Source organism: Pristiophorus japonicus, chromosome 30 (genome assembly GCF_044704955.1).
Source record: "Pristiophorus japonicus isolate sPriJap1 chromosome 30, sPriJap1.hap1, whole genome shotgun sequence".
NCBI lineage: Eukaryota > Metazoa > Chordata > Chondrichthyes > Pristiophoridae > Pristiophorus > Pristiophorus japonicus.
This window is the reverse complement of record NC_092006.1, coordinates 9,376,590-9,400,876: the sequence shown is the minus strand read 5'-3', so window position 1 is coordinate 9,400,876 and position 24,287 is coordinate 9,376,590. Positions and strand designations below refer to the sequence as shown.

At 53.4% G+C, this 24,287-nt stretch overlaps 1 protein-coding gene across 4 annotated transcripts in view; it reads right to left on the bottom strand.

Annotated features, from left to right (window-relative positions):
* setdb1b (SET domain bifurcated histone lysine methyltransferase 1b) overlaps positions 1-24,287 on the bottom strand; it is a 75,552-nt gene that overhangs the window by 37,935 nt on the left and 13,330 nt on the right. For 2 of the 4 annotated variants that reach the window (XM_070868651.1, XM_070868653.1), the window contains exons 4-11: positions 23,816-23,898; positions 20,325-20,457; positions 18,479-18,751; positions 12,644-12,845; positions 6,718-6,791; positions 5,192-5,382; positions 4,418-4,544; positions 381-549 (exon numbers count right to left, since the gene is read on the bottom strand). In XM_070868651.1, the coding sequence (XP_070724752.1) occupies positions 381-549; positions 4,418-4,544; positions 5,192-5,382; positions 6,718-6,791; positions 12,644-12,845; positions 18,479-18,751; positions 20,325-20,457; positions 23,816-23,898 (1,252 nt within the window). Of the gene's footprint in view, positions 1-380; positions 550-4,417; positions 4,551-5,191; positions 5,383-6,717; positions 6,792-12,643; positions 12,846-18,478; positions 18,752-20,324; positions 20,458-23,815; positions 23,899-24,287 lie in introns of all 4 variants that reach the window. The other 2 variants (XM_070868650.1, XM_070868652.1) reach the window with 1 other exon arrangement.

Sequence of the window (24,287 nt, the reverse complement as noted above, 5' to 3'; positions counted from 1 at the left end):
TGGAGCGCAGGCAGGTACAGCAGGAGCGGCCACCCCACGTTAAAAAAATCCACCCACAGGCACCTTCCACCCTTCAACAGGCAGTTCAGGACCGGGAATATTCGGTCCTTCATTGAAACACCTGTGAACTCATCCCTTTTGGCGTGGAAGCAAGTCATCCTCGTTTCGAGGGACCATCTATGACGATGATGAAAATTGTACCATTTCATTCACATTGCATCGCCTCATTCTTCCTGCCCCGAAATAAAATCACTTGCTGCATCTCTCCACCCCTCTCCCCACCTGCCATTTCTGATGATCTTCTATCGGGGTCCGCTGCTTACCGCCTCTCCCACCAATTCAAACAGTTTCCCCTGTAGCCATCGCCGCGAGGAACTTACTCCAGCTTGTCGGCTGGTGGCTGGGGCTGAGGAGTGACGGCGGGAGGGGGCCGCGATTGCGGAGGGCTGGAGGGAGACTGGATCGGAGGCGGCAGCTGCGGGGTCTGGGTCGTGTTGGTGGCCGGATCCTGCGTGTACTGAACCACCGGGCCCTTGGTCCGAACGGCACCTTGGGAGAAAGAGCGAGGTTTGAGAATGGTTTCGCAAACAACATTTAAGAACAGAAGCAATAGGAGCAGGGGCAGCCCCGATGGCCCCTCGAGCCTGCTCCGCCATTCAATGAGAGCGTGGCTCATCTTCCATCTCAACTCCACTTCCCCGCCCGATCCCCATACCCCTCGATTCCCCAAGACTCCAAACATCTACCGATCTCAGCCTTGAATATACTCAACGACTGAGCCTCCACAGCCCTCTGGGACAGAGAATCCCAAAGATTCACCACCCTCCGAGTGAAGAAATTCCTCCTCATCTCAGTCCTAAATGGCCGAGCCCTTATCCTGAGACTGTGTGACCCCTGGTTCTAGACTCCCCAGCCCGGGGGAAACACCCTCCCTACATCTACCCTGTCAATCCCCCTCAGAACCTTGTATGTTTTAATGAGATCACCTCTCATCCTTCTAAACTCCAGAGAGGGGAACCAGTGGATGTGGTGTAGCTGGATTTCCAGAAGGCGTTTGACAAGGTGCCACATAAAAGGTTACTGCACAAGATAAATGTTCACGGGGTTGGGGGTAATATATTAATTAGCATGGATAGAGGATTGGCTAACAGAAAACAGAGAGTCGGGATAAATGGGTCATTCTCTGGTTGGCAACCAGTAACTAGTGGGATCTATATTAACAACTTGGAAGAAGGGACCGAGTGTAACGTAGCCAAGTTTGTTGACGATACAAAGATGGAAGAATAAGTAGTGTGTGAGGAGGACACAAAAAATCTGCAAAAGGTCATAGACAGGCTAAGTGAGTGGGCAAAAATTTGGCAGATGGAGTATAATGTTGGAAAGTGTGAGGTCATGCACTTGGGCAGAAAAGAAATCAGAGCATTTATTATTTAAATGGAGAAAGATTGCAAAGTGCTACAGTACAGCGGGACCTGGGGGTACTTGTGCATGAAACACAAAAGGTTAGTATTCAGGTACAGCAAGTGATCAGGAAGGCCAATGGAATCTTGGCCTTTATTGCAAAGGGGATGGAGTATAAAAGCAGGGAAGTCTTGCTACAGTTATACAGGGTATTGGTGAGGCCACACCTGGAATACTGCGTGCAGTTTTGGTTTCCATATTTACGAAAAGATATACTTGCTTTGGAGGCAGTTCAGAGAAGGTTCACTCGGTTGATTCCGGGGATGAGGGGGTTGACTTATGAGGAAAGGTTGAGTAGGTTGGGCCTCTACTCATTGGAATTCAGAAGAATGAGGGGTGATCTTATCAAAACGTATAAGATTATGAGGGGGCTCGACAAGGTGGATGCAGAGAGGATGCTTCCACTGATGGGGGAGACTAGAACTAGGGGGCATGATCTTAGAATAAGGGGCCGCCCATTTAAAACTGAGATGAGGAGGAATTTCTTCTCTCTGAGGGTTGTAAATCTGTGGAATTCGCTGCCTCAGAGAGCTGTGGAAGCCGGGACATTGAATAAATTTAAGACAGAAATAGACAGTTTCTTAAACGATAAGGGGGCGGGCAGGGAAGTGGAGCTGAGTCCATGATCGGATCAGCCATGATCGTATTAAATGGCGGAGCAGGCTTGAGGGGCCGTATGGCCTACTTCTGCTCGTATTTTTGATGTTCTTATGTAGTACAGGCCCAATCTACTCAATCTCTCCTCGTAGGACAGCCCTCTCATCCCAGGATTCAATCTAGTGAATCTCCGCTGTGCCACCAAGGCATGTATAACCTTCCTTAGAGAAGGAGACCAAAACTGTGCACAATACACCAGGTGTAGTCACACCAAGGCCCTGTACAATTGTAGCAAGACTTCCTTACTCTTATACTCCAACCCCCCCCCCTTGCAATAAAGGCCAACATGCCATTTGCCTTCCTCGCTGCTTGCTGTGCCTGCATGCTAGCTTTGTATTTCTTGCACAATTTGTTTCACTCTTTATCTTATTTAACCCCACAATCCCCGCCGCCCCACACAATGGGGAGTGTATTTATTGGATTTCCAACAACATCCCATTCAACTCTCCAGAAAGATGATGGCTGGGCATTTCAGGCTGGGAGAAGTTACGCTCTCGAGCTCTGACTGTTCCAACATCAAAACTGTTGCCTCTCTTTTAAGGAAAGGGAGATAGATAAGACACCAAAAAACGATGAGATACATAGAGAGCGGAACAACCCAAGGCGCTTCACAGAAGTATTATGAGTTAAAAATTTGACACAGATATTCGGGCAGATGACCAAAAGTTTGGTCAAAGTGGTCGGTTTTAAAGAGCGTCTTAAAGGAGGAGAGGTAGAGAGGCGAAGTGGGTTAGGGAGGAAGTTTCAGGGCTTGGGGCCCAACGACAGAAGGCACGGCCGCCAATGGTTGAGTGATTACAATCAGGGACGCTCAAGAGGGCAGAATTAGAGGAGCGCAGTGGGGCTGGAGGAGATTGCAGAGATAGGGAGGGGGCGAGGCCATGGAGGGATTTGTCAACAAGGATGAGAATTTTTGAAATCGAGGAGTTGCTTAACCGGAAACTAATGTAGGTTAGCGAGCACAGGGGGTGATGGGTGAGCGGGTCTCGGTGCGAGTTAGGACACGGGGGCAGCGAGCACAGGGGGTGATGGGTGAGCGGGTCTCGGTGCGAGTTAGGACACGGGGGCAGCGAGCACAGGGGGTGATGGGTGAGCGGAACTCGGTGCGAGTTAGGACACGGGGCAGTGAGCACAGGGGGTGATGGGTGAGTGGGACTCGGTGCGAGTTAGGATACGGGGCAGGAAGCACAGGGGGTGATGGGTGAGCGGGACTGGGTGTGAGTTAGGACACGGGGGCAGCGAGCACAGGGGGTGATGGGTGAGCGGGACTCGGTGCGAGTTAGGACACGGGGGCACCATGCTCAGGGGGTGATGGGTGAGCGGGACTCGGTGTGAGTTAGGACACAGGGACAGCGAGCACAGGGGGTGATGGGTGGGCGGGACTCGGTGCGAGTTAGGACATGGGCAGCCGGGTTTTGGATCACCTCTAGCTTACGTTGGGTAGAATGTGGGAGGCCAGCCAGGAGTGCGTTGGAGTAATCGAGTCCGGAGGTAACAAAGGCATGGATGAGGGCTTCACCAGCAGATGAGCTGAGGCAAGGGCAGAGACGGGCAATGTTACAGAGGTGGAAATAGGCGGTCTTAGTTATGACAAAGCACTGAGGGAGTGCCACACTGTCGGAGGAGCAGTACTGAGGGAGCGCTGCACTGTCGAAGGGGCGGTACTGAGGGAGTGCAGCACTGTCGGAGGGGCAGTACTGAGGGAGCGCCACACTGTTGGAGGGGCGGTACTGAGGGAGCACCGCACTGTCGAAGGGGCGGTACTGAGGGAGCGCCGCACTGTCGGAGGGGCGGTACTGAGGGAGCGCCGCACTGTCGGAGGGGCAGTACTGAGGGAGCGCCGCACTGTCGAAGGGGCAGTACTGAGGGAGCGCCGCACTGTCGAAGGGGCCGTCTTTTGGATGTAGACATTAAACCGAGGACCTAAAAGATCCCACAGTCACTAATGGAAGAAGAGCAGGGGGAGTTCTCCCTGGTGTACTTGGCCCAATATTTATCCCTCAACCAACATCACTAAAAACAGATGTAATCTCGGTTATTATCACATTGCTGTGTGTGGGAGCTTGCTGCGCGCAAATTAGCTACTGTGTTTCCCACAATACATCAGCGATTACAATCCAAGAAAAAGAACTTCATTGGCTGTAAAGCGCTTTGGGACGTTCTGAGGTTGTGAAAGGCGCTATAGAAATGTACGTTCTTTTATTTCACCTTTCTCTCTCCTCAGGGTTCAAGCCTCTTTATTTCTCCTTCGCTTTCCCCTTGCTCCCTCCCCAAACTGTTAAAGACAAGCCCGACTCACCCACGTTAGGCCGCGTGCGTTGCTGCCCGCTTTGCCCGCCCTGCCGGAAGGCGGTGGTCATTTTTAAGTTGAACATGGGCTCCAGGCGAGTCGAGCCTCGGTAAATCCATTCGCAGCGCTTATCATCCTTCAGCGTCAAGAAAGGGAGAAAGAAAACAAACAGTACACACTCATACACAAGAAACAGGCACCGCCCGGGGCAGCCCAGGGCCCCGAAGCACCACTGGTTAACCGTGGCTCAGTGGATAGAACTCTCTCACCTCGGGAGTCAGAAAGTCGCGGGCTCGAGTCCCACTCCACAGACCTGGGCACACAATCTCGGCCGACACTCACAGTGCGGTGCCGAGGGAGTGCCGCACTGTCGGAGGGGCGGTGCCAAGGGAGTGCCGCACTGTCGGAGGGGCGGTGCCGAGGGAGTGCCGCACTGTCGGAGGGGTGGCGCCGAGGGAGCGCTGCACTGTCGGAGGGGCAGTACTGAGGGAGCGCCGCACTGTCGGAGGGGCAGTACTGAGGGAGCGCCGCACTGTCGGAGGGGCAGTACTGAGGGAGCGCCGCTCTGTCGGAGGGGCGGTACTGAGGGAGCGCCGCACTGTCGGAGGGGCGGTGCCAAGGGTGTGATGGAATTTGAGATACAGACCAGCTGTGATCTAATTGAATGGCCTCCTCCTGTCCCTACGAAGCCCGAGGGGGGAGGGGGGGGGGGGGGGAATGGGAGTAAAATCCTTGTTTCCCCCGCCCCCAGTGAGGAACCATTCCCGGGAAGTAGCAGCTTACCAGAAAGAGGATTTTGACGAGGCTCCCGTCCACCTCTTCGACCCGAGACTTCCACCAGGTGCCCTCCCACTCCGTCTTGATCTGCTGCCCGTTCTTCAGCAGCACCATGGGCCGGTTCGGGTAGGCGGTGATGTATTCTTCGATGAAATCCCGGCAGGATACGTCTTCGATGTCTTCCCAGGTCTTTGTCACTTCGCGACGGGTGGTGGTAAAGAAAGGAGCCGTTATAAAGTGCGTCCGTCGACCCGCCAGCCAAAGATCACAGAAACTAAACTAGGGCTGCCTCTCTTCAACTGTAAGATTCACCTCCCCGCCCCCACCGCATACCCCTCCAGCCTGGAACACTGGGTCATTCCAAGAGTGTGAAAGCTTCTCGGATTCTTGATCTCCCTCGCGCCTCTGAGTCAGAAGGTCATGAGTTCAAGTCCCACTCCACGGGCTTAGCACAATATCCAGGCTGACACTCCCAGTGCAGGGCTAAGGGAGCGCCGAGCTGCGCTGTCGGAGGGGCGGCACTGAGGGAGCGCCGCGCTGTCGGAGGGGCCGTACTGAGGGAGTGTCGTATTGAGGTGCCATCTTTCGGAATGAGACGTTAAACCGAAGCCCCGTCTGCCCTCTCAGGTGGACGTAAAATATCCCACGGCCACTATTGGTATAAGAGCACGGTATCCTTGGGCCAGTATTTATCCCTCATTCCACATTTCAAAAAAAAAGAGATTATCCGGGTCATTATCATGCTGCTGTTTGTGGAGCTTGCTGTGCGCAAATTGGCTGCCGTGTTTCCCACAATACAACAGTGACCACACTTCATTGGCTGTGAAGCACTCTGGGACGTCCAGAGATGATGATCATCATCATAGGCAGTCCCTCGGAATCGAGGAAGACTTGCTTCCACTCTTAACATGAGTCCTTAGGTGACTGAACAGTCCAATACGAGAGCCACAGGTGGGACAGACAGTGGTTGAGGGAAGGGGAGGGTGGGACTGGTTTGCCGCACGCTCCTTCCGCTGCCTGCGCTTGGTTTCTGCACGCTCTCGGCGACGAGACTCGAGGTGCTCAGCGCCCTCCCGGATGCACTTCCTCCACTTAGGGCGGACTGGTCTTTGGGCCAGGGACTCCCAGGTGTCGGTGGGGATGTTGCATTTTATCAGGGAGGCTTTGAGGGTGGTCCCTTGTAACGTTTCCTCTGCCCACCTTTGGCTCGTTTGCCCGTGAAGGAGTTCCGAGTAGAGCGCTTGCTTTGGGAGTCTCGTGTCGGGGGCATGCGGACAATGTGGCCCTGCCCAGGGGAGCTGGTCGAGTGTGGTCAGTGCTTCGATGCTGGGGATGTTGGCCAGATCATGAAAGACGCTATAGAAATGCAAGTTCTTTCATTCTCCAGTCCATTCTTTCCCAGAACCAGTCTCTTTGACCTTATCCCTCCATCTATAATATCGGGCCTTGCGCAACCAAAGTCTGGTGCCACCTCGCGATTGCTTGATTCAGCTGGAGCCCCCCCGACACTGGTGTATCTAGGGTGCACTTACGTGGTCTGCAGACAGGGTACAGCTCCGACAGGCTCACATAGGAGGCATAACCGTCGTCAAAGAAAATGAGGAACCTGGGAAGGAAGTTTTAAACCAGAGATTAACACTCCAGACTGGTAGCTTTCAAACGCATCTGATGGGGAAACCCTGCAAATACTGACAAACCCCCTCCCTCCCGCAACACAGGCACCCCATGCAAATACTGGCACACGGAGACCACTGTCCTAACTTCTGAAAGATAGGGCCAGCTACACTAAGGAAGACAGTGTTTCTAAGAAATAGGAGCAGGAGTCGGCCATTCGGCCCCTCGAGCCTGCTCCGCCATTTAATACAATCATGGCTGATCCGATCATGGACTCCAACATTCCCGCCCGATCCCCATATCCTTTGATTCCCCCGAGAGTCCAAAAATCTATTGATCTCCGTCTTGAATATACTCAAAGACTGAGCCTCCACAGCCCTCTGGGGCAGAAAATTCCAAAGATTCACAACCCTCTGTGTGAAGAAATTCCTCCTCATCTCAGTCCCTTATCCTGAGACTGTGTGACCCCTGGTTCTAGACTCCCCAGCCCGGGGAAACATCCTCCCTGCATCTACCCTGTCGAGCCCTGTAAGAAAGGTTACAGTTATTTTTAATATTTATCTCTGTCTCAAAATACTATGCAAGAAAGGCAACAAATGAAACAGGAAGAAGAATTACAAGTCAACCTCTCTCTTATTCATAGAACCTCACAGCACAGAAGGATCTCATTGGGCTCATGGAGCCCGTCCTGTGCCGGCTCTGTGACAGAGCGATCCAATCAGTCCCACTCCCCCCTGCTCTTTCCCCACAGCCCCGGCACATTTCCCCCCTTCCAGTATTTACCCAATTCCCCCGTTTGAAAGTCCCGATTGAATCTGCTCCCACCGCCCTTTCAGGCAGCGCCTTCCCGATCACAACAACTCGCTGCGTCAAAAACACATTCTCCCCATCTCCCCCTCTGGTTCCATCGCCGATTATCGTCAATCTGTGTCCCCCTGGTTACCCACCCTCCTGCCCCCGGGAACAGTCTCTCCTGATTTACTCCTCAAAACCCCTCGTGATAGTGAACCCCTCGATTAAATCTCCCCCTTAACCTTCTCTGCTCCGAGGAGAACAACCCCAGCTTCTCCAGTCTCTCCCAGTCACTGAAGGCCCTCATCCCCCGGGACCATTCTGGTCAATCTCCTCCGCACCCTCTCCAAGGCCGTGACATCCTCCCTAAAGTACGGTGCCCAGAATTGGCCACAATACTCCAGCTGTGTCCTAACCGGGTATTCCCTTTGTACCCTCATCCATTCCTCCTCTGCACCCTCGCCGAAATGCAGTTAGAAAATTAGTCCCCATATCCAACAATTTAAAACAATGTTCAAATTGAGGTAAACCTAGCTTGGGGTACGGTAGCATAGTGGCTTTGTTACTGGACTAGTAATCCAGAGATACAAGTTTAAATCCCACAGCGGTAACTCAGGGAATTTACAATCAATGAAAATAAATTGGGAATAAAAAGCTGGCATCAGTAATGGTGACCATGAAACTACCGGATTGTCGTAAAAACCAGTCTGGTTCAAAAATGAGGGAAGGAAATACATAATAGGAGCAGGAGTCGGCCATTCATAGAAACATAGACACAGAAAAATAGGCGCAGGAGTAGGCCATTCGGCCCTTCTAGCCTGCACCGCCATTCAATGAGTTCATGGCTGAACATGCAACTTCAGTACCCTCTTCCTGCTTTCTCGCCATACCCCTTGATCCCCCGAGTAGTAAGGAGTTTTTTGAATATATTTAGTGAATTGGCCTCAACAACTTTCTGTGGTAGAGAATTCCACAGGTTCACCACTCTCTGGGTGAAGAAGTTTCTCCTCATCTCGGTCCTAAATGGCTTACCCCTTATCCTTAGACTGTGACCCCTGGTTCTGGACTTCCCCAACATCGGGAACATTCTTCCTGCATCTAACCTGTCTAAACCCGTCAGAATTTTAAACGTTTCTATGAGGTCCCCTCTCATTCTTCTGAACTCCAGTGAATACAAGCCCAGTTGATCCAGTCTTTCTTGATAGGTCAGTCCCACCATCCCGGGAATCAGTCTGGTGAACCTTCGCTGCACTCCCTCAATAGCAAGAATGTCCTTCCTCAAGTTAGGAGACTAAAACTGTACACAATATACCACATCAACTAGTTCTCAGTTGTCCACTCTACTGGAAACATCCTCAAAAAATTCCAGAAGATTTGTCAAGCATGATTTCCCTTTCACAAATCCATGCTGACTTGGACCTATCATGTCACCTCTTTCCAAATGCGCTGCTATGACATCCTTAATAATTGATTCCATCATTTTACCCACTACCGATGTCAGGCTGACCGGTCTATAATTCCCTGTTTTCTCTCTCCCTCCTTTTTTAAAAAGTGGGGTTACATTGGCTACCCTCCACTCGATAGGAACTGATCCAGAGTCAATGGAATGTTGGAAAATGACTGTCAATGCATCCGCTATTTCCAAGGCCACCTCCTTAAGTACTCTGGGATGCAGTCCATCAGGCCCTAGGGATTTATCGGCCTTCAATCCCATCAATTTCCCCAACACAATTTCCCGACTAATAAGGATTTCCCTCAGTTCTTCCTTCTTACTAGACCCTCTGACCCATTCGGCCCCTCGAGCCTGCTCTGCCATTTAATACGATCATGGCTGATCCGATCATGGACTCAGCTCCACTTCCCTGCCTGCCCCCTTATCGGTTAAGAAACTGTCTATTTCTGTCTTAAATTTATTCAATGTCCCAGCTTCCACAGCTCTCTGAGGCAGCGAATTCCAGATTTACAACCCTCTGAGAAGAAATTCCTCATCTCAGTTTTAAATGGGCAGCCCCTTATTCTAAGACCATGCCCTCTAGTTCTAGTCTCCCCCATCAGTGGAAACATCCTCTCTGCATCCACCTTGTTGAGCCCCCTCATAATCTGATATGTTTCGATAAGATCACCTCTCATTCTTCTGTATTCCAATGAGTAGAGGCCCAACCTACTCAACCTTTCCTCATAAGTCAACCCTCTCATCTCCAGAATCAACCGAGTGAACCTTCTCTGTACAGCCTCCAAAGCAAGTATATCCTTTCGTAAATATGGAAACCAAAACTGCACGCAGTACTCCAGGTGTGGCCTCACCAATACCCTGTATAACTGGAGCAAGACTTCCCTGCTTTTATACTCCATCCCCTTTGCAATAAAGACCAAGATTCCATTGGCCTTCCTGATCACTTGCTGTACCTGCATACTAACCTTTTGTGTTTCATGCACAAGTACCCCCAGGTCCCGCTGTACTGCAGCAGTTTGCAACCTTTCTCCATTTAAATAATAACTTGCTCTTTGATTTTTTTTCTGCCAAAGTGCATGACCTCACACTTTTCGATGTTATACTCCATCTGCCAAATTTTTGCCCATTTCGCTTAGCCTGTCTGTGTCCTTTTGCAGACTTTTTGTGCCCTCCTCACACATTGCTTTTCCTCCCATCTTTGTCTCGTCAGCAAACTTAGCTAAATCTGCCGCCCTTACCCGGTCTGGCTTATATGTGAATCCAGACCCACAGTCATGTGGTTGACTCTTAACTGCCCTCTGAAATGGCTACTTATTCAAGGAGGCAGCTCACCACCATTTGAGAGGGCGATTAGGGATGGGCAATAATGCCCACATCCCAGGAATTAATAAAAGTCCACGGTCCTGTGTTGATGCAGGCACTGGGGAAGGCCCTAGGCTCTGTGCCGAGTTAGCTACCTCCTCGGGGTTGCTATAACTGAGCATGTGGGAAGGGCTAGGGCAAAGGAAACCCCCATGGCCCTTCCTCTTCCGTTGCTGCTGCCTCTTACCTGGCTCTAGTCAGTCGCCACCTGCTGTTACCCTAATTAACCATTCTTCACGAGTGAGTCTCGACAGCCAACATCGACTTGCATTTATATAGCATCTTTAACGTCGCAAAACACCCCAAGGTGCTTCACAGGAGCGTGAATCAGACAAAAATTGGCAGATAAGGACAGGAGATATTAGGACAGGTGACCAAAAGTTGGACAATGTGGTAAGTTTTAAGGAGTGTCTTAGTGTCAGCCGTGGCTCAGTGGGTAACACACTCGCCTCAGAGTCAGAAGATTGTGGGTTCAAGTCCCACTCCAGGAACTTGAGCACAGTGCTGAGGGAGTGCCGCACTGTCGGAGGGGCGGTGCTGAGGGAGTGCCGCACTGTCGGAGGGGCGGTGCTGAGAGAGCGCCGCACTGTCGGAGGGGCGGTGCTGAGGGAGTGCCGCACTGTCGGAGGGGCGGTGCTGAGGGAGCGCCGCACCGTCGGAGGGGCGGTGCTGAGGGAGCGTCGCACTGGCTTTCGGATGAGACGTTAAACCGAGGGCCCCGTCTTCCCTCTCATGTGGACGTAAAAGATTCCATGGCTACTATTGGAAGAAGAGCAGGGGGAGTTCTCCCCGGTGTCCTGGGGCCAATATTTATCCCTCAATCAACATCACTAAAACAGATGATCTGATCATCGCATTGCTGTGTGTGGGAGCTTGCTGTGCGCAAATTGGCTGCCGCGTTTCCCACGTTGCAACAGTCACTACACTCCAAAATGTACTTCATTGGCTACAAAGCGCTTTGAGTCGTCCGGTGGTCGTGAAAGGCGCTATATAAATCCAAGTCTTTACATAAGAAATAGGAGCAGGAGGACATTCGGCCTCTCGAGCCTGCTCTGCCATCTTGGCCTCAACTCCAGTTCCCTGCTCGCTGCCCATAACCCTTGATTCCCTTATCATTCAAAATTATTTCTTTCTATCTTTCCGTGGATCGGTGGCAAATGATTGTCTGGTAACGTTCCTGTGAAGAGCCTCGTACACAAAAAGTTAGTCTGCAGGTACAGCAAGTAATCAGGAAGGCCAATGGAATGTTGGCCTTTATGGCGAGAGGGATGGAGTATCAAAGCAGAGAAGTCCTGCCAAAACTGTACAGGGTATTGGTGAGACCACACCTGGAGTACTGCGTGCAGTTTTGGTCACCTTACTTAAGGAAGGATATACTTGAATTGGAGGATGTTCAGAGAAGGTTCACTAGGTTTGATTCCAGAGAGGACGTTGACTTATGAGGAAAGGTTGAGTAGGTTGGGCCTATACACATTTAAGTTCAGAAGAATAAGAGGTGATTTTATTGAAATGTATAAGATAATGAGGGGGCTCGACAAAGTGGATGCAGAGAAGATATTTCCCCTCATAGGGGAAATTAAAACGAAGGGCCATAGTCTCAGAATAAGGGGCAGCCCATTTAAAACTGAGATGAGGAGGAATTTCTTCTCTCTGAGGGTTGTAAATCTGTGGAATTCTCTGCCCCAGAGAGCTGTGGAGGCTGGGACATTGAATATATTTGAGGCGGAGATAGACAGATTTTTGAGCGATAAGGGAGTGAAGGGTTATGGGGAGCGGGAGGGGAAGTGGAGCTGAGTCCATGATCAGATCAGCCGCGATCGTATTAAATGGCGGAGCAGGCTCGAGGGGCCGAATGGCCGACTCCTGCTCCTATTTCTTATGTTCTTAAACGATAAGGGAATAAGGGGTTATGGGGAGTGGGCGGGGAAGTGGAGCCGAGTCCATGATCAGATCAGCCATAGGAACATAAGAAATAGGAGCAGGAGTCGGCCATTCGGCCCCTCGAGCCTGCTCCGCCATTTAATAAGATCGCGGCTGATCCGATCATGGACTCAGCTCCACTTCCCCGCCTGCTCCCCTGAACCCTTTATCGTTTAAAACACTGTCTATTGAAGTTATTGAATGGGCGGAGCAGGCTCGAGGGGCCGAATGGCTGACTCCTGCTCCTGTTTCCCCCCCCGCCCCCTCGTTTGGCGTTGTGCCTTTACCGACCCGCCAGCCAGGCGGGGCTGCCTTACCGCATCTTGTTCTTGTTGTTCGGGGTCTCAGCCAGGATTCCGGCGTACAGCCAGACCGAGTTGCCGTCCTTGTACTTGGCGACGACGCGGCTGCCCACCATGAGCCGGTCGGCCGAAGGGTGATAGTCGTAGGCGATGTGGTTCCCCGACAGCAGGCTCTTGCCCTTGTTGTCAAATTTCACTTTGTACTTGTTGCTGGTGCCTGGGTTTGGGACAGAAAGGGCGCGTCAAAGAAACCAGCGACTTTATGGCGAGAGAAAGCCCGTTGCTCCGGGTTTTGTGTGTGTGAGAGAATGTACAGCACGGAAACGGGCCATGGGCCCACCGCTCCGTGCCAGGGTTTATGCCCCACACCCAGCCCAACCCCCCCCTCTTCATCCGCAACCCCCCCCCCATCCTCTTCATCCGCAACACCCTCCCCAATCCTCTTCATCCCCCCCCTCTTCATCCGCAACCCCCCCCATTCACTTCATCCGCAACCCCCCCATCCTCTTCATCCGCAACCCCGCCATCCTCTTCATCCGCAACACCCTCCGCAATCCTCTTCATCCCCCCCCTTCATCCGCAACCCCCCCCATCCTCTTCATCCGCAACCCCCCCATCCTCTTCATCCGCAACCCCCCCCATCCTCTTCATCCACAACCCCCCCCCATCCTCTTCATCCGCAACCCCCCCCATCCTCTTCATCCGCAACACCCCCCCCATCCTCTTCATCCCCCCCCTTCATCCGCAACCCCCCCATCCTCTTCATCCCCCCCCCTTCATCCGCAACCCCCCCATCCTCTTCATCCCCCCCTTCATCCGCAACCCCCCCATCCTCTTCATCCGCAACCCCCCCCATCCTCTTCATCCCCTCTTCATCCGCAACCCCCCCCATCCTCTTCATCCCCCCCTTCATCCGCAACCCCCCCATCCTCTTCATCACCCCCCGCCTCCCCTTAAATGCACCGATACTATTCGCCTCAACCCCTCCCTGTGGCAGCGAGTTCCACATTCTCACCGCTCTCTGGGTATAGAGTTTCTCCTGGATTCTCCCATTGGGTTTATCAGTGACTGTCTGATATTGATGGGCCCTAGTTCTGGTCTCCCCGACATGCAGGGGTTGAATATCGGTCAAAAGATGCAGCTATCACTTGAGTGGGTAAAGTTCTCTGCGCTCCTCCAATGCCGGCCACTTCAGCATTCCCTACTCCCGTCGCTCCACCATAGGTGGCCGTGCCTTCAGCTGCCTGGGCCCCAGGCTCTGGAACTCTCTCCCTAAACCTCTCCGCCTCCCTCTCCTCCTTTAAGACGTTCCATAAAGGTCCCGCTTTAACCAAGCTTTTGGTCACCTGCCAGTCCCGACACTCCTCCATATCTCTGTAATCCCCTCCAACCCCTACACCCCTCCCTATCTCTAACCTCCTCCAGCCCCTACACACCTCCCTATTTCTGTAACCCCCTCCAGCCCCTACACCCCTCCCTATCTCTGTAACCTCCTCCAGCCCTACACCCCTCCCTATCTCTGTAACCTCCTCCAGCCCCTACACCCCTCCCTATCTCTGTAACCTCCTCTAGCCCCTACACCCCTCCCTATCTCTGTAACCTCCTCTAGCCCCTACACCCCTCCCTATCTCTGTAACCTCCTCCAGCCCCTACACCCCTCCATATCTCTAACCTCCTCCAGCCCCTACACCCCTCCCTATCTCTAACCTCCTCCAGCCCCTACACCCCTCCCTATTTCTGTAACCCCCTCCAGCCCCTACACCCCTCCCTATCTCTGTAACCTCCTCCAGCCCCTACACCCCACCCTATCTCTAACCTCCTCCAGCCCCTACACCCCTCCCTATTTCTGTAACCTCCTCCAGCCCCTGCACCCCCACCCCCCACCCCCCCCACCATCGGTGGCCGTGCCTTCGGTTGCCTGGGCCCCAAGCTCTGGAATTCCCTCCCGAAACCTCTCCGCCATTAAGACACTTCTTAAAATCGACCTCTTTGACCCAGTTTTTGGTCGTCTGTCCCTAATATCTCCTTATGGGGCTCGGTCAACGCTCCGGTGAACATTTTACTATGTTCAAGGTGTCGTATTAATGCAGGTTGCTGAAGAGCCCAGTCAGTCGCTGGGCTCCGCAGATTAGGAAGCTCCCACATGAGGTTGCTGAGTCAGGTAATGTTCCAAGCAGAGCTGCGACAGGGTGCTACAATTGGGATCAGCTGCCCCGGGCCTACCTCAGCGAGAGTCAGCGTCAACAAGAGCGAGAAGCAACTAAAATATATAATGGCCCGGAATTTGTGGTGGGTAGTTACTCCAAACAAACGTTTGCTCATTATTACCCCTTTCAAACTGACCGTAACTTCAAGATGCAGCGCATGTGCTTCCTGATGCAGAAATCCTTAAGTTGCAGTTAGTCACTCACTCACTCATCATCATCGTAGGCAGTCCCTCGGAGTCGAGGAAGACTTGCTTCCACTCTTAACGTGAGTTCGCAGGTGGCTGAACAGTCCAATACGAGAGCCACAGTCCCTGTCACAGGTGGGACAGACAGTGGTTGAGGGAAGGGGAGAGTGGGACTGGTTTGCCGCACGCTCCTTCCGCTGCCTGCGCTTGGTTTCTGCACGCTCTCGGCGACGAGACTCGAGGTGCTCAGCGCCTTCCCGGATCCACCTCCTCCACTTAGGGCGGACTGGTCTTTGGCCAGGGGCTCCCAGGTATCGGTGGGGATGTCGCACGTTATCAGGGAGGCTTTGAGGGTGGTCCCTTGTAACGTTTCCTCTGCCCACCTGGGGCTCGCTTGCCGTGAAGGAGTTCCGAGTAGAGCGTTTGCTTTGGGAGTCTCGTGTCTGGCATGCGGACAATGTGGCCCTGCCTAGCGGAGCTGGTCGAGTGTGGTCAGTGCTTCGATGCTGGGGATGTTGGTCTGCTCGAGGACGCTAACGTTGGTGCATCTGTCCTCCCAGGGGATTTGCAGGATCTTGCGGAGACATCGTTGTGCTGTGGACTGCTGGACCCCACCACGGCCGACAATCTGAAAACTTAGGCTTTTCCGTGGTAATATCGTTGTTAAATACCCCATTAAATGTTAGGCCTTGTCGAATTAGCTGTAATTGGGGTTTTAACAGTGTATATTGACTGCTAATCAAACGCAATGGCTCTGAAATTTTTTTTTAAAATTGTGCGGAGTGTCAACTTTCAGGATTATAATAAAAATTACAATTTGAGAAACTAAAAAAAAAGATTTAAAAAAAAAATCTCTTCATGTTTATTTCAGGCTCTACCTTAATCCCATGCGAGAGCCCCGATCTTTGTTCTGCTCCCTGTAACAATTTTTTAAAAGTCAGAATAAAAGCAGGTTCTCATTTCTCGGGTCCCGCTCTGCAAGAATTCTTCATTATGATAAGCTGCTCAGGCAGCTTGTTGACATCACAGCAGCTGACAGGATTCCCTCTCCGCTGCATGGTTCTCAATTGCACGTTGAGAGCGGCAAACCTCTCACTCAACCATCACCCCCTGTGCTCGCTGACCTACATGGACTCCCGGTTTAGCAACGCCTCGATTTCAAAATGCCCATCCTTGTTTTCAAATCACTCCATGGCCATTGCCCCCTCCCTATCTCTGTAACCTCCTCCAGCCCCTACACGCCTCCCTATCTCTAACCTCCTCCAGCCCCTACACGCCTCCCTATCTCTAACCTCCTCCAGCCCCTACACCCCTCCCTATCTCTGTAATCTCCTCCAGCCCCTACACGCCTCCCTATCTCTAACCTCCTCCAGCCCCTACACGCCTCCCTATCTCTAACCTCCTCAAGCCCCTACACCCCTCCCCATCTCTGTAACCTCCTCCAGCCCCGACACCCCTCCCTATCTCTGTAACCTCCTCCAGCCCCGACACCCCTCCCCATCTCTAATCTCCTCCAGCCCCTACACCCCTCCCTATCTCTGTAACCTCCTCCAGCCCCTACACCCCTCCCTATCTCTGTAACCTCCTCCAGCCCCTACACCCCTCCTATCTCTGTAACCTCCTCCAGCCCCTACACCCCTCCCTATCTCTGTAACCTCCTCCAGCCCCTACACCCCTCCCTATCTCTGTAACCTCCTCCAGCCCCTACACCCCTCCCTATCTCTGTAACCTCCTCCAGCCCCTACACCCCTCCCTATCTCTGTAACCTCCTCCAGTCCCTACACCCCTCCCTATCTCTGTAACCTCCTCCAGCCCCTACACCCCTCCCTATCTCTGTAACCTCCTCCAGCCCCTACACCCCTCCCTATCTCTGTAACCTCCTCAGTCCCACAACCCCCCCCCCCCCCCCCCCCCCCCCCCCGAGATGTCTGCGCTCCTCTAATTCTCTCCTCCTGAGCAGCCCTGATTATAATCGCTCCACCATCGGTGGCTGTGCCTTCAGCTGCCTGGGCCCCAAGCTCTGGAACTCCCTCCCTAAACCTCTCTGCCTCTCTTTCTTCCTTCAAGACGCTCCTTAAAACATTACTCTTTGACCCAGCTTTTGGTCACCTGTCGTAATTTCTCCTTATGCGGCTCGGTGTCACATCTTTCAAATCTCCTAACACTCCTGTGAAGCGCCTTGGGACGTTTCACAACGTTAAAGGCGCTATATAAATGCAAGTTGTTGTTGTACAGGTTGAGCGTCCGAAATCCGAAAACCTCGGGACCGGGGCCGTACCGGATATTTCCGGATTTTGGAACGTCTTTGCCCGGGCTGAGGGAGGGGGGTCGGGCAGCCGAGGTAAGGGGGGGGGGGGGGGCGAGGTCGGCCCCCACCGAGGTAAGGGAGAAAGGAGGGGGAGAGGGGAGCCGGGGGGGGGGAATCCGTATCTCTGACCGTTTTCCAGTTTCCGGACGACCCCGCCACAGATTGGCCCAGTGTCCGGATTCTGGAACATTCGGAATTTTGGAACTCTGGATTTCGGGCGCTCAACCTGTACTCAGTTAGGGTGGCATGCTAGGCCATTTACGAGGTCAACCACATTGGTCTGGAGTCAAAGACCGGCCAGACCAGATTAAGGACGGCAGATTTCTTTCCTTAAAGGACATTAGTGAACTAGAGTTTTTTTTAAAAAAGACAATCTGGTAATGACATGGTCACCATTACTGACACGAGCTTTTCATTCCCGATTTATTTAATTGATCAACTGATTTTAAATTCCCCAGCTGCCGTGGTGGGATTTGAACCCGGGTTCCCTGAATCACTGGGTCAGCAGTGGTTTAATCGCGAGAACTCTGTGGGCAGCCTTCTTCTGAGCCACGCCTGTGCTTCCCGGCTCACGCAAATTCCGGGCCAACCTTCCGAGGAAAAAGTCCCAACGCATTTGCTCCTTTATAGCCATCCCGTCCATTTCCAAAGTGCGCTGCAGAATTGGCGTGATCTTAGTGAATGAGGAACTTATGAGGAAAGGTTGAGCAGGTTGGGCCTCTACTCATTGGAATTCAGAAGAATGAGAGGTGATCTTATCGAAACGTATCAGATTATGAGGGGGATCGACAAGGTGGATGCAGAGAGGATGTTTCCACTGATGGGGGAGACTAGAACTAGGGGGCACGGTCTTAGAATAAGGGGCCGCCCATTTAAAACTGAGATGAGGAGGAATTTCTTCTCTCTGAGGGTTGTAAATCTGTGGAATTCGCTGCCTCAGAGAGCTGTGGAGGCTGGGACATTGAATAAATTTAAGACAGAGATAGACAGTTTCTTAACCGATAAGGGGGCGGGCAGGGAAGTGGAGCCGAGTCCATGATCGGATCAGCCATGATCGTATTAAATGGCAGAGCAGGCTCGAGGGGCCGAATGGCCGACTCCTGCTCCTATTACTTACGTTCTTATGTGACGCGGCTGAAAGCGCCCTTACCCGCCGTGACGATGGCGATCAGCATCCCTTTGTGCCACGTCTTCGTCCGCTTCTTGCCCAGGATCCTCATGCCCTTGAACAGGTCGCCATCCTTCACCACCTCCCCGTCCTCCATGACGGCGGCGGCTGCAGCGGGCAGTGGGTTGCACGAGGGGGTGGGTGGGCCGGGCTGGCGGGCGGGCCGCGGGTGGGTGCTGCAGGTGGAGGAGAGGGTGCTCGTAGGAGAGGACGGCATGGAGAAGGCGGGGCCGGGCAGTCCACTCTTCTCGGGCTCTAGGGCAACCAAGGGCACAGAAACAGATCGTTTAAAATCACAGACTAGAGCACAAAAAATCTAGGCCGACACTCCAGTGCGGTGCTGAGGGAGCGCCGTACTGCGCTGTCGGAGCTGAGGGAGCGCCGCACTGCGCTGTCGGAGCTGAGGGAGCGCCGCACTGCGCTGTCGGAGGGGCGGGACTGAGGGAGCGCCGCACTGCCCTGTCGGAGGGGCGGGGTTGAGGGAGCGCCGCACTGCGCTGTCGGAGGGGCGGGGCTGAGGGAGCGCCGCACTGCGCTGTCGGAGGGGCGGGGCTGAGGGAGCGCCGCACTGCGCTGTCGGAGGGGCGGGGCTGAGGGAGCGCCGCACTGCGCTGTCGGAGGGGCGGGGCTGAGGGAGCGCCGTACTGCGCTGTCGGAGGGGCGGGGCTGAGGGAGCGCCGTACTGCGCTGTTGGAGGGGCGGGGCTGAGGGAGCGCCGCACTGCGCTGTCAGAGGGGCGGGGCTGAGGGAGCGCCGTACTGCGCTGTTGGAGGGGCGGTGCTGAGGGAGCGCCGCACTGCGCTGTCGGAGGGGCGGGGCTGAGGGAGCGCCGCACTGCGCTGTCGGAGGGGCGGTGCTGAGGGAGCGCCGCACTGCGCTGTCGGAGGGGCGGGGCTGAGGGAGCGCCACACTGCGCTGTCGGAGGGGCGGTGCTGAGGGAGCGCCGCACTGCGCTGTCGGAGGGGCGGGGCTGAGGGAGCGCCGCACTGCGCTGTCGGAGGGGCGGTGCTGAGGGAGCGCCGCACTGCGCTGTCGGAGGGGCGGGGCTGAGGGAGCGCCACACTGCGCTGTCGGAGGGGCGGGGCTGAGGGAGCGCCGCACTGCGCTGTCGGAGGGGCGGGGCTGAGGGAGCGCCGTACTGCGCTGTCGGAGGGGCGGGGCTGAGGGAGCGCCGTACTGCGCTGTCGGAGGGGCGGGGCTGAGGGAGCGCCGTACTGCGCTGTCGGAGGGGCGGGGCTGAGGGAGCGCCATACTGCGCTGTTGGAGGGCGGGGCTGAGGGAGCGCTGCACTGCGCTGTCGGAGGGGCGGGGCTGAGGGAGCGCCGTACTGCGCTGTCGGAGGGGCAGGGCTGAGGGAGCACCGCACTGCGCTGTCGGAGGGGCGGGGCTGAGGGAGCGCCGTACTGCGCTGTCGGAGGGGCAGGGCTGAGGGAGCACCGCACTGCGCTGTCGGAGGGGCGGGGCTGAGGGAGCGCCGTACTGCCTGAGTGGCCATCTTTCAGATGTGACGTTAAACCGAGATCCCCGTCTGCCCTCTCAGGTGGGCATAAATGACCTGCGACCTCTATTGAAAGAAGAGCAGGGGGAGTTCTGCCCAGTGTCCTGGGGCCAATATTTATCCCTCAACCAACATCACAAAAAACAGACGATCCGTGTCATTATCACATTGCTCTGTGTGGGAGCTTGCTGTGCGCACATTGAGCTGCCGCGTTTCCTACATTACAACAGTGACCACACTCAAAGTACTTTGTTGGCTGTGAAGCGCTTTGGGATGTCCCGAAAACGGTGTAGAGGCTGCAGAGGCACGACGCGGAGAGCTCAAACTGACCTGTTTGCTTGTTCGCAGCGCGGAGCAGTCCCGTGGATGGGGTGACTGTGGGCGGAGGCTTCCTGGAGACGGCCTCCACAAACTTCTGAACGTCGCGGGCGGACTTTCGCATCGCTGCCATGGCATCCCGCAGCTAGCCGGAGGGAGATGGCGATTAAAATCAGAGAGAGAGAGAGAGAGAGAGAGAGAGAGAGAGAGAGAGAGAGAGAGAGAGAGAGACAGAGAGAGAACAGGCAGTAAAGAAAGCAAATGGCTGGTGTGCAATGGCCACCCCACGTTAAAAAAATCCACGCACAGGCATCTTCCACCCTTCAGGATGTAGTTCGGGTTTGAAACACCTACGAACGCGGCCTTTTTTCGAGGGACCACCTCTGATGATGGTTAGTCTAGTAACTCATGACATTGTCTATGTTTGAGTGTACATTGTTATTATGCGAATAATCGTTTGATGACATCATTTGTATGTTAAACGATTCAGAAAGCAGTTGGCCGTGATTTCAGGACAATGCCATTTTTGATTCGACATTAGCATGCAGACAATGGTCTAAATGTACTATAAGGGTTCAAAGGCTGTTTTAGGATAAAGATGAGAGTTTAGACACTGGACAACGGTGACACTGGAATCTCGGAAGGTGTGTCACTTCTTGGACAGCTGGCTTTGCAAGCAGAAAGTTGGCTTGTGAAGTTTTCTGGCTCATATGTCATAGGGCGGTCCCTCGAACGAGGATGGCTTGCTTCCACGAGTTCACAGATGTTTCAATGAAGGACCCAATGTTCCAGTCCTGAACTCCAGTTGAGGGGGTGGAAGATGCCTGTGCGTGAATTTTTTGTAATGTGTGGTGACAGTTTGCAGATGACACTAAGTTGGGTGGTGGTGTGAGCTGTGAGGAGGACGCTAAGAGGCTGCAGGGGGACTTGGACAGGTTAGGTGAGTGGGCAAGTGCATGGCAGATGCAGTATAAGAAATGTGAGGTTATCCACTTTGGTGGCAAAAACAGGAAGGCAGATTATTATCTGAATGGTGACAGATTAGGAAAAGGGGAGCTGCAACAAGACCTGGGTGTCATGGTACATCAGTCATTGAAGGTAGGCATGCAGGTACAGCAGGCGGTTAAGAAGGCAAATGGCATGTTGGCCTTCATAGAGAGAGGATTTGAGTATAGAAGCAGGGAGGTCTTACTGCAGTTGTACAGGGCCTTGGTGAGGCCTCACCTGGAATATTGTGTTCAGTTTTGGTCTCCTAATCTGAGGAAGGACATTCTTGCTATTGAGGGAGTGCAGCAAAGGTTCACCAGACTGATTCCCGGGATGGCTGGACTGACATATGAGGAGAGACTGGATCGACTAGGCTTGTACTCACTGGAATTTAGAAGAATGAGAGGGGATCTCATAGAAACAGATAAAATTCTGACGGGATTGGACAGGTTAGATGCAGGAAGAATGTTCCCGATGTTGGGGAAATCCAGAACCAGGGGTCACAGTCTAAGGATAAGGGGTAAGCCATATAGGACCGAGATGAGGAAAAACTTCTTCACTCAGAGAATTGTGAACCTGTGGAATTCTCTACCACAGAAAGTTGTTGAGGCCAGTTCGTTAGATATATTCAAAAGGGAGTTAAAGGTAGTTACAGCTAAAAGGATCAGAGGGTATGGAGAGAAAGCAGGAGTGGGGTACTGAAGTTGCATGATCAGCCATTATCATATTGAATGGTGCTGCAGGCTCGAAGGGTTGAATGGCCTACTCCTGCACCTATTTTCCATGTTTCTATGTTTCACAGATCAATGAAGGACCTGATATTCCATTCCTGAACTCCGTGGAATTTGTTTAACGTGGGGTGGCCGTTGCACACCAGCCACCACACGGGGCTTGACAGAACGAGGTCTTGGTCCAGTGGCAAGGGTTAACCAGGATGACTGGAGACCAGCTCTGCTGCACGGGCCTAGTGCGCCCACATATCGCACAGTGTGGGCTGGGCCCGTGCTGCCCCTGGGCCCTCGCCTCTTCTGGGCCCTGTACCCTCATCTGTCGCACCTCCGCCACGATCTCTCGCCGCTCCTCCGCCACAAATCAGTGCAGCAATACTGAAGCACTTTAAGAGGATGTGGACATTCATATTAGGAAAGCTTAAATTTTTTTTTAAATGGACTATATTTCTGGGGAGATTCAGAAAACAGAACTACAACTGTGGTGGATAACTGAACTTTTAACAAGTTAAACCATTGAAAGAGCAAGCGGCTAATTTTTTTTTAATTATTCGTTCATGGGATGTAGACGTCGCCAGCCTTTAGTGCAAATTGCTCTTTAGAAAATGGTGGCGAGCCAACTTCTTAAAACGTTGTATTTCGTGTCTGAACATCTGAATAAAAGACTCGATCCGGCCTTTGCTGCAACTGAGAGTGCGCGTGTAATTAGGCGTTTAAAGCAGCAAAGGGAAGACAGCGAGACAGCCTTACAACACACGGCACACCCGAATCCACATTCACAGCAAGCCGTGCGACATCCTAGCGGTGGTTTTGGCTTGATGTCAGGCAGCGCTCCCCCCCCCCCGCCCCCACTGTGCCGACGATACTCCTGCACCCCGTCCCAATGTGCTGAGCAATCGTTGCAGCAACGGTCCCATTTTGCCCAGGACTCTGCCGCTCAGTTGCTGAATGCACTCCTTGCAAGGCCCAAGGGGGTGGGATCCACGGAGGGAGCGGGGAACGTCATCGCATTAGTGAAAGTTATACATTGATCGTAGAACAGGAGGAGGCCGTTCGGCCCAGCGTGCCTGTGCCGGCTCTTTGAAAGAGCAATCCGATTAGTCCCGCTCCCTGCACATTTCTCCTTTAAGTATCAGCCGTGGCTCAGTGGACAGCACTCTCGCCTCGGAGTCCCACTCCAGGGACTTGAGCCACAAAATCCAGGCTGACACTCCAACAGTGCAGCATTCCCTCAGCACTGCACTGTCGGAGGTGCCGTCTATGGGATGAGATGTCAAACCGAGGCCCCGTCTGTCCTCTCGGGTGGATGTAAAAAGATCCCCTGGCCACTATTTCGCAGAAAAGCAGGGGGAGTTCGCCCCAGTGCCTAGGGCCAATATTTATCCCTCAATCAGCAAAAAAAAAATGATTTGGTCATTATCACATTGCTGTTGGTGGGAGTTCCGGTTTGGCTACTGCGTTTCCCACATTACAACAGTGACCACGCTTCAAAAAGTACTTCATTGGCTGTGAAGCACTTTGAGACGTCCTGTGGTCGTGACAGGCGCTAGGTAAGTGCACGCCTGTTCTTATTATATATCCGATTCTACGAGTTCGAATTTAACAGGGGGGGGGCGGGGCCCCCCTTTGCTCCTAGGACGGAAGCCGCGAAAACCCGAGCCGTCTCTTCGTTGGCGAGCATGAAAGGGAGAGAGAGGGGACGTTACTGGGTTAGCGCGGCACAGCCCGGACGGACAGGCCTGCGGGCGGAGGCGCCATTGCGATAGAAAGCTTGCAAACAACACTTACCAGCGACGGCTCGCGGGTGATTTTGCTGAGTGCCGACACGGTCGATGAGGTCGATGCCGAGGGCGCGACTCTCTCCGTTTCAACTGTCGAGAAAAGTTTGCTTGATCAGAAAACGGCACAAAGAATAAGTTGCCGACAAGCGGCGTTCCATAAAATACACAAGAACATAAGGGATAGGAGCAGGAGTCGGCCATTCGACCCCTCGAGCCTGCGCCGCCATTCAATACGATCATGGACTCAGCTCCACTTCCCCACCCGCTCTCCATAACCCTTTACTCCCTTATCCTTCAAAAATCTGTCTATCTCCATCTTAAATATATTCAATGACCCAGCCTCCACAGCTCTCTGGGGCAGAGAATTCCACAGATTTACAACCCTCTGAGAAGAAATTCCCCCTCGTCTCCGTCTTAAATGGGCAGCCCCTTATTCTGAGATTATGCCCTCTAGTTTTAGTTTCCCGAGTGGCAACATC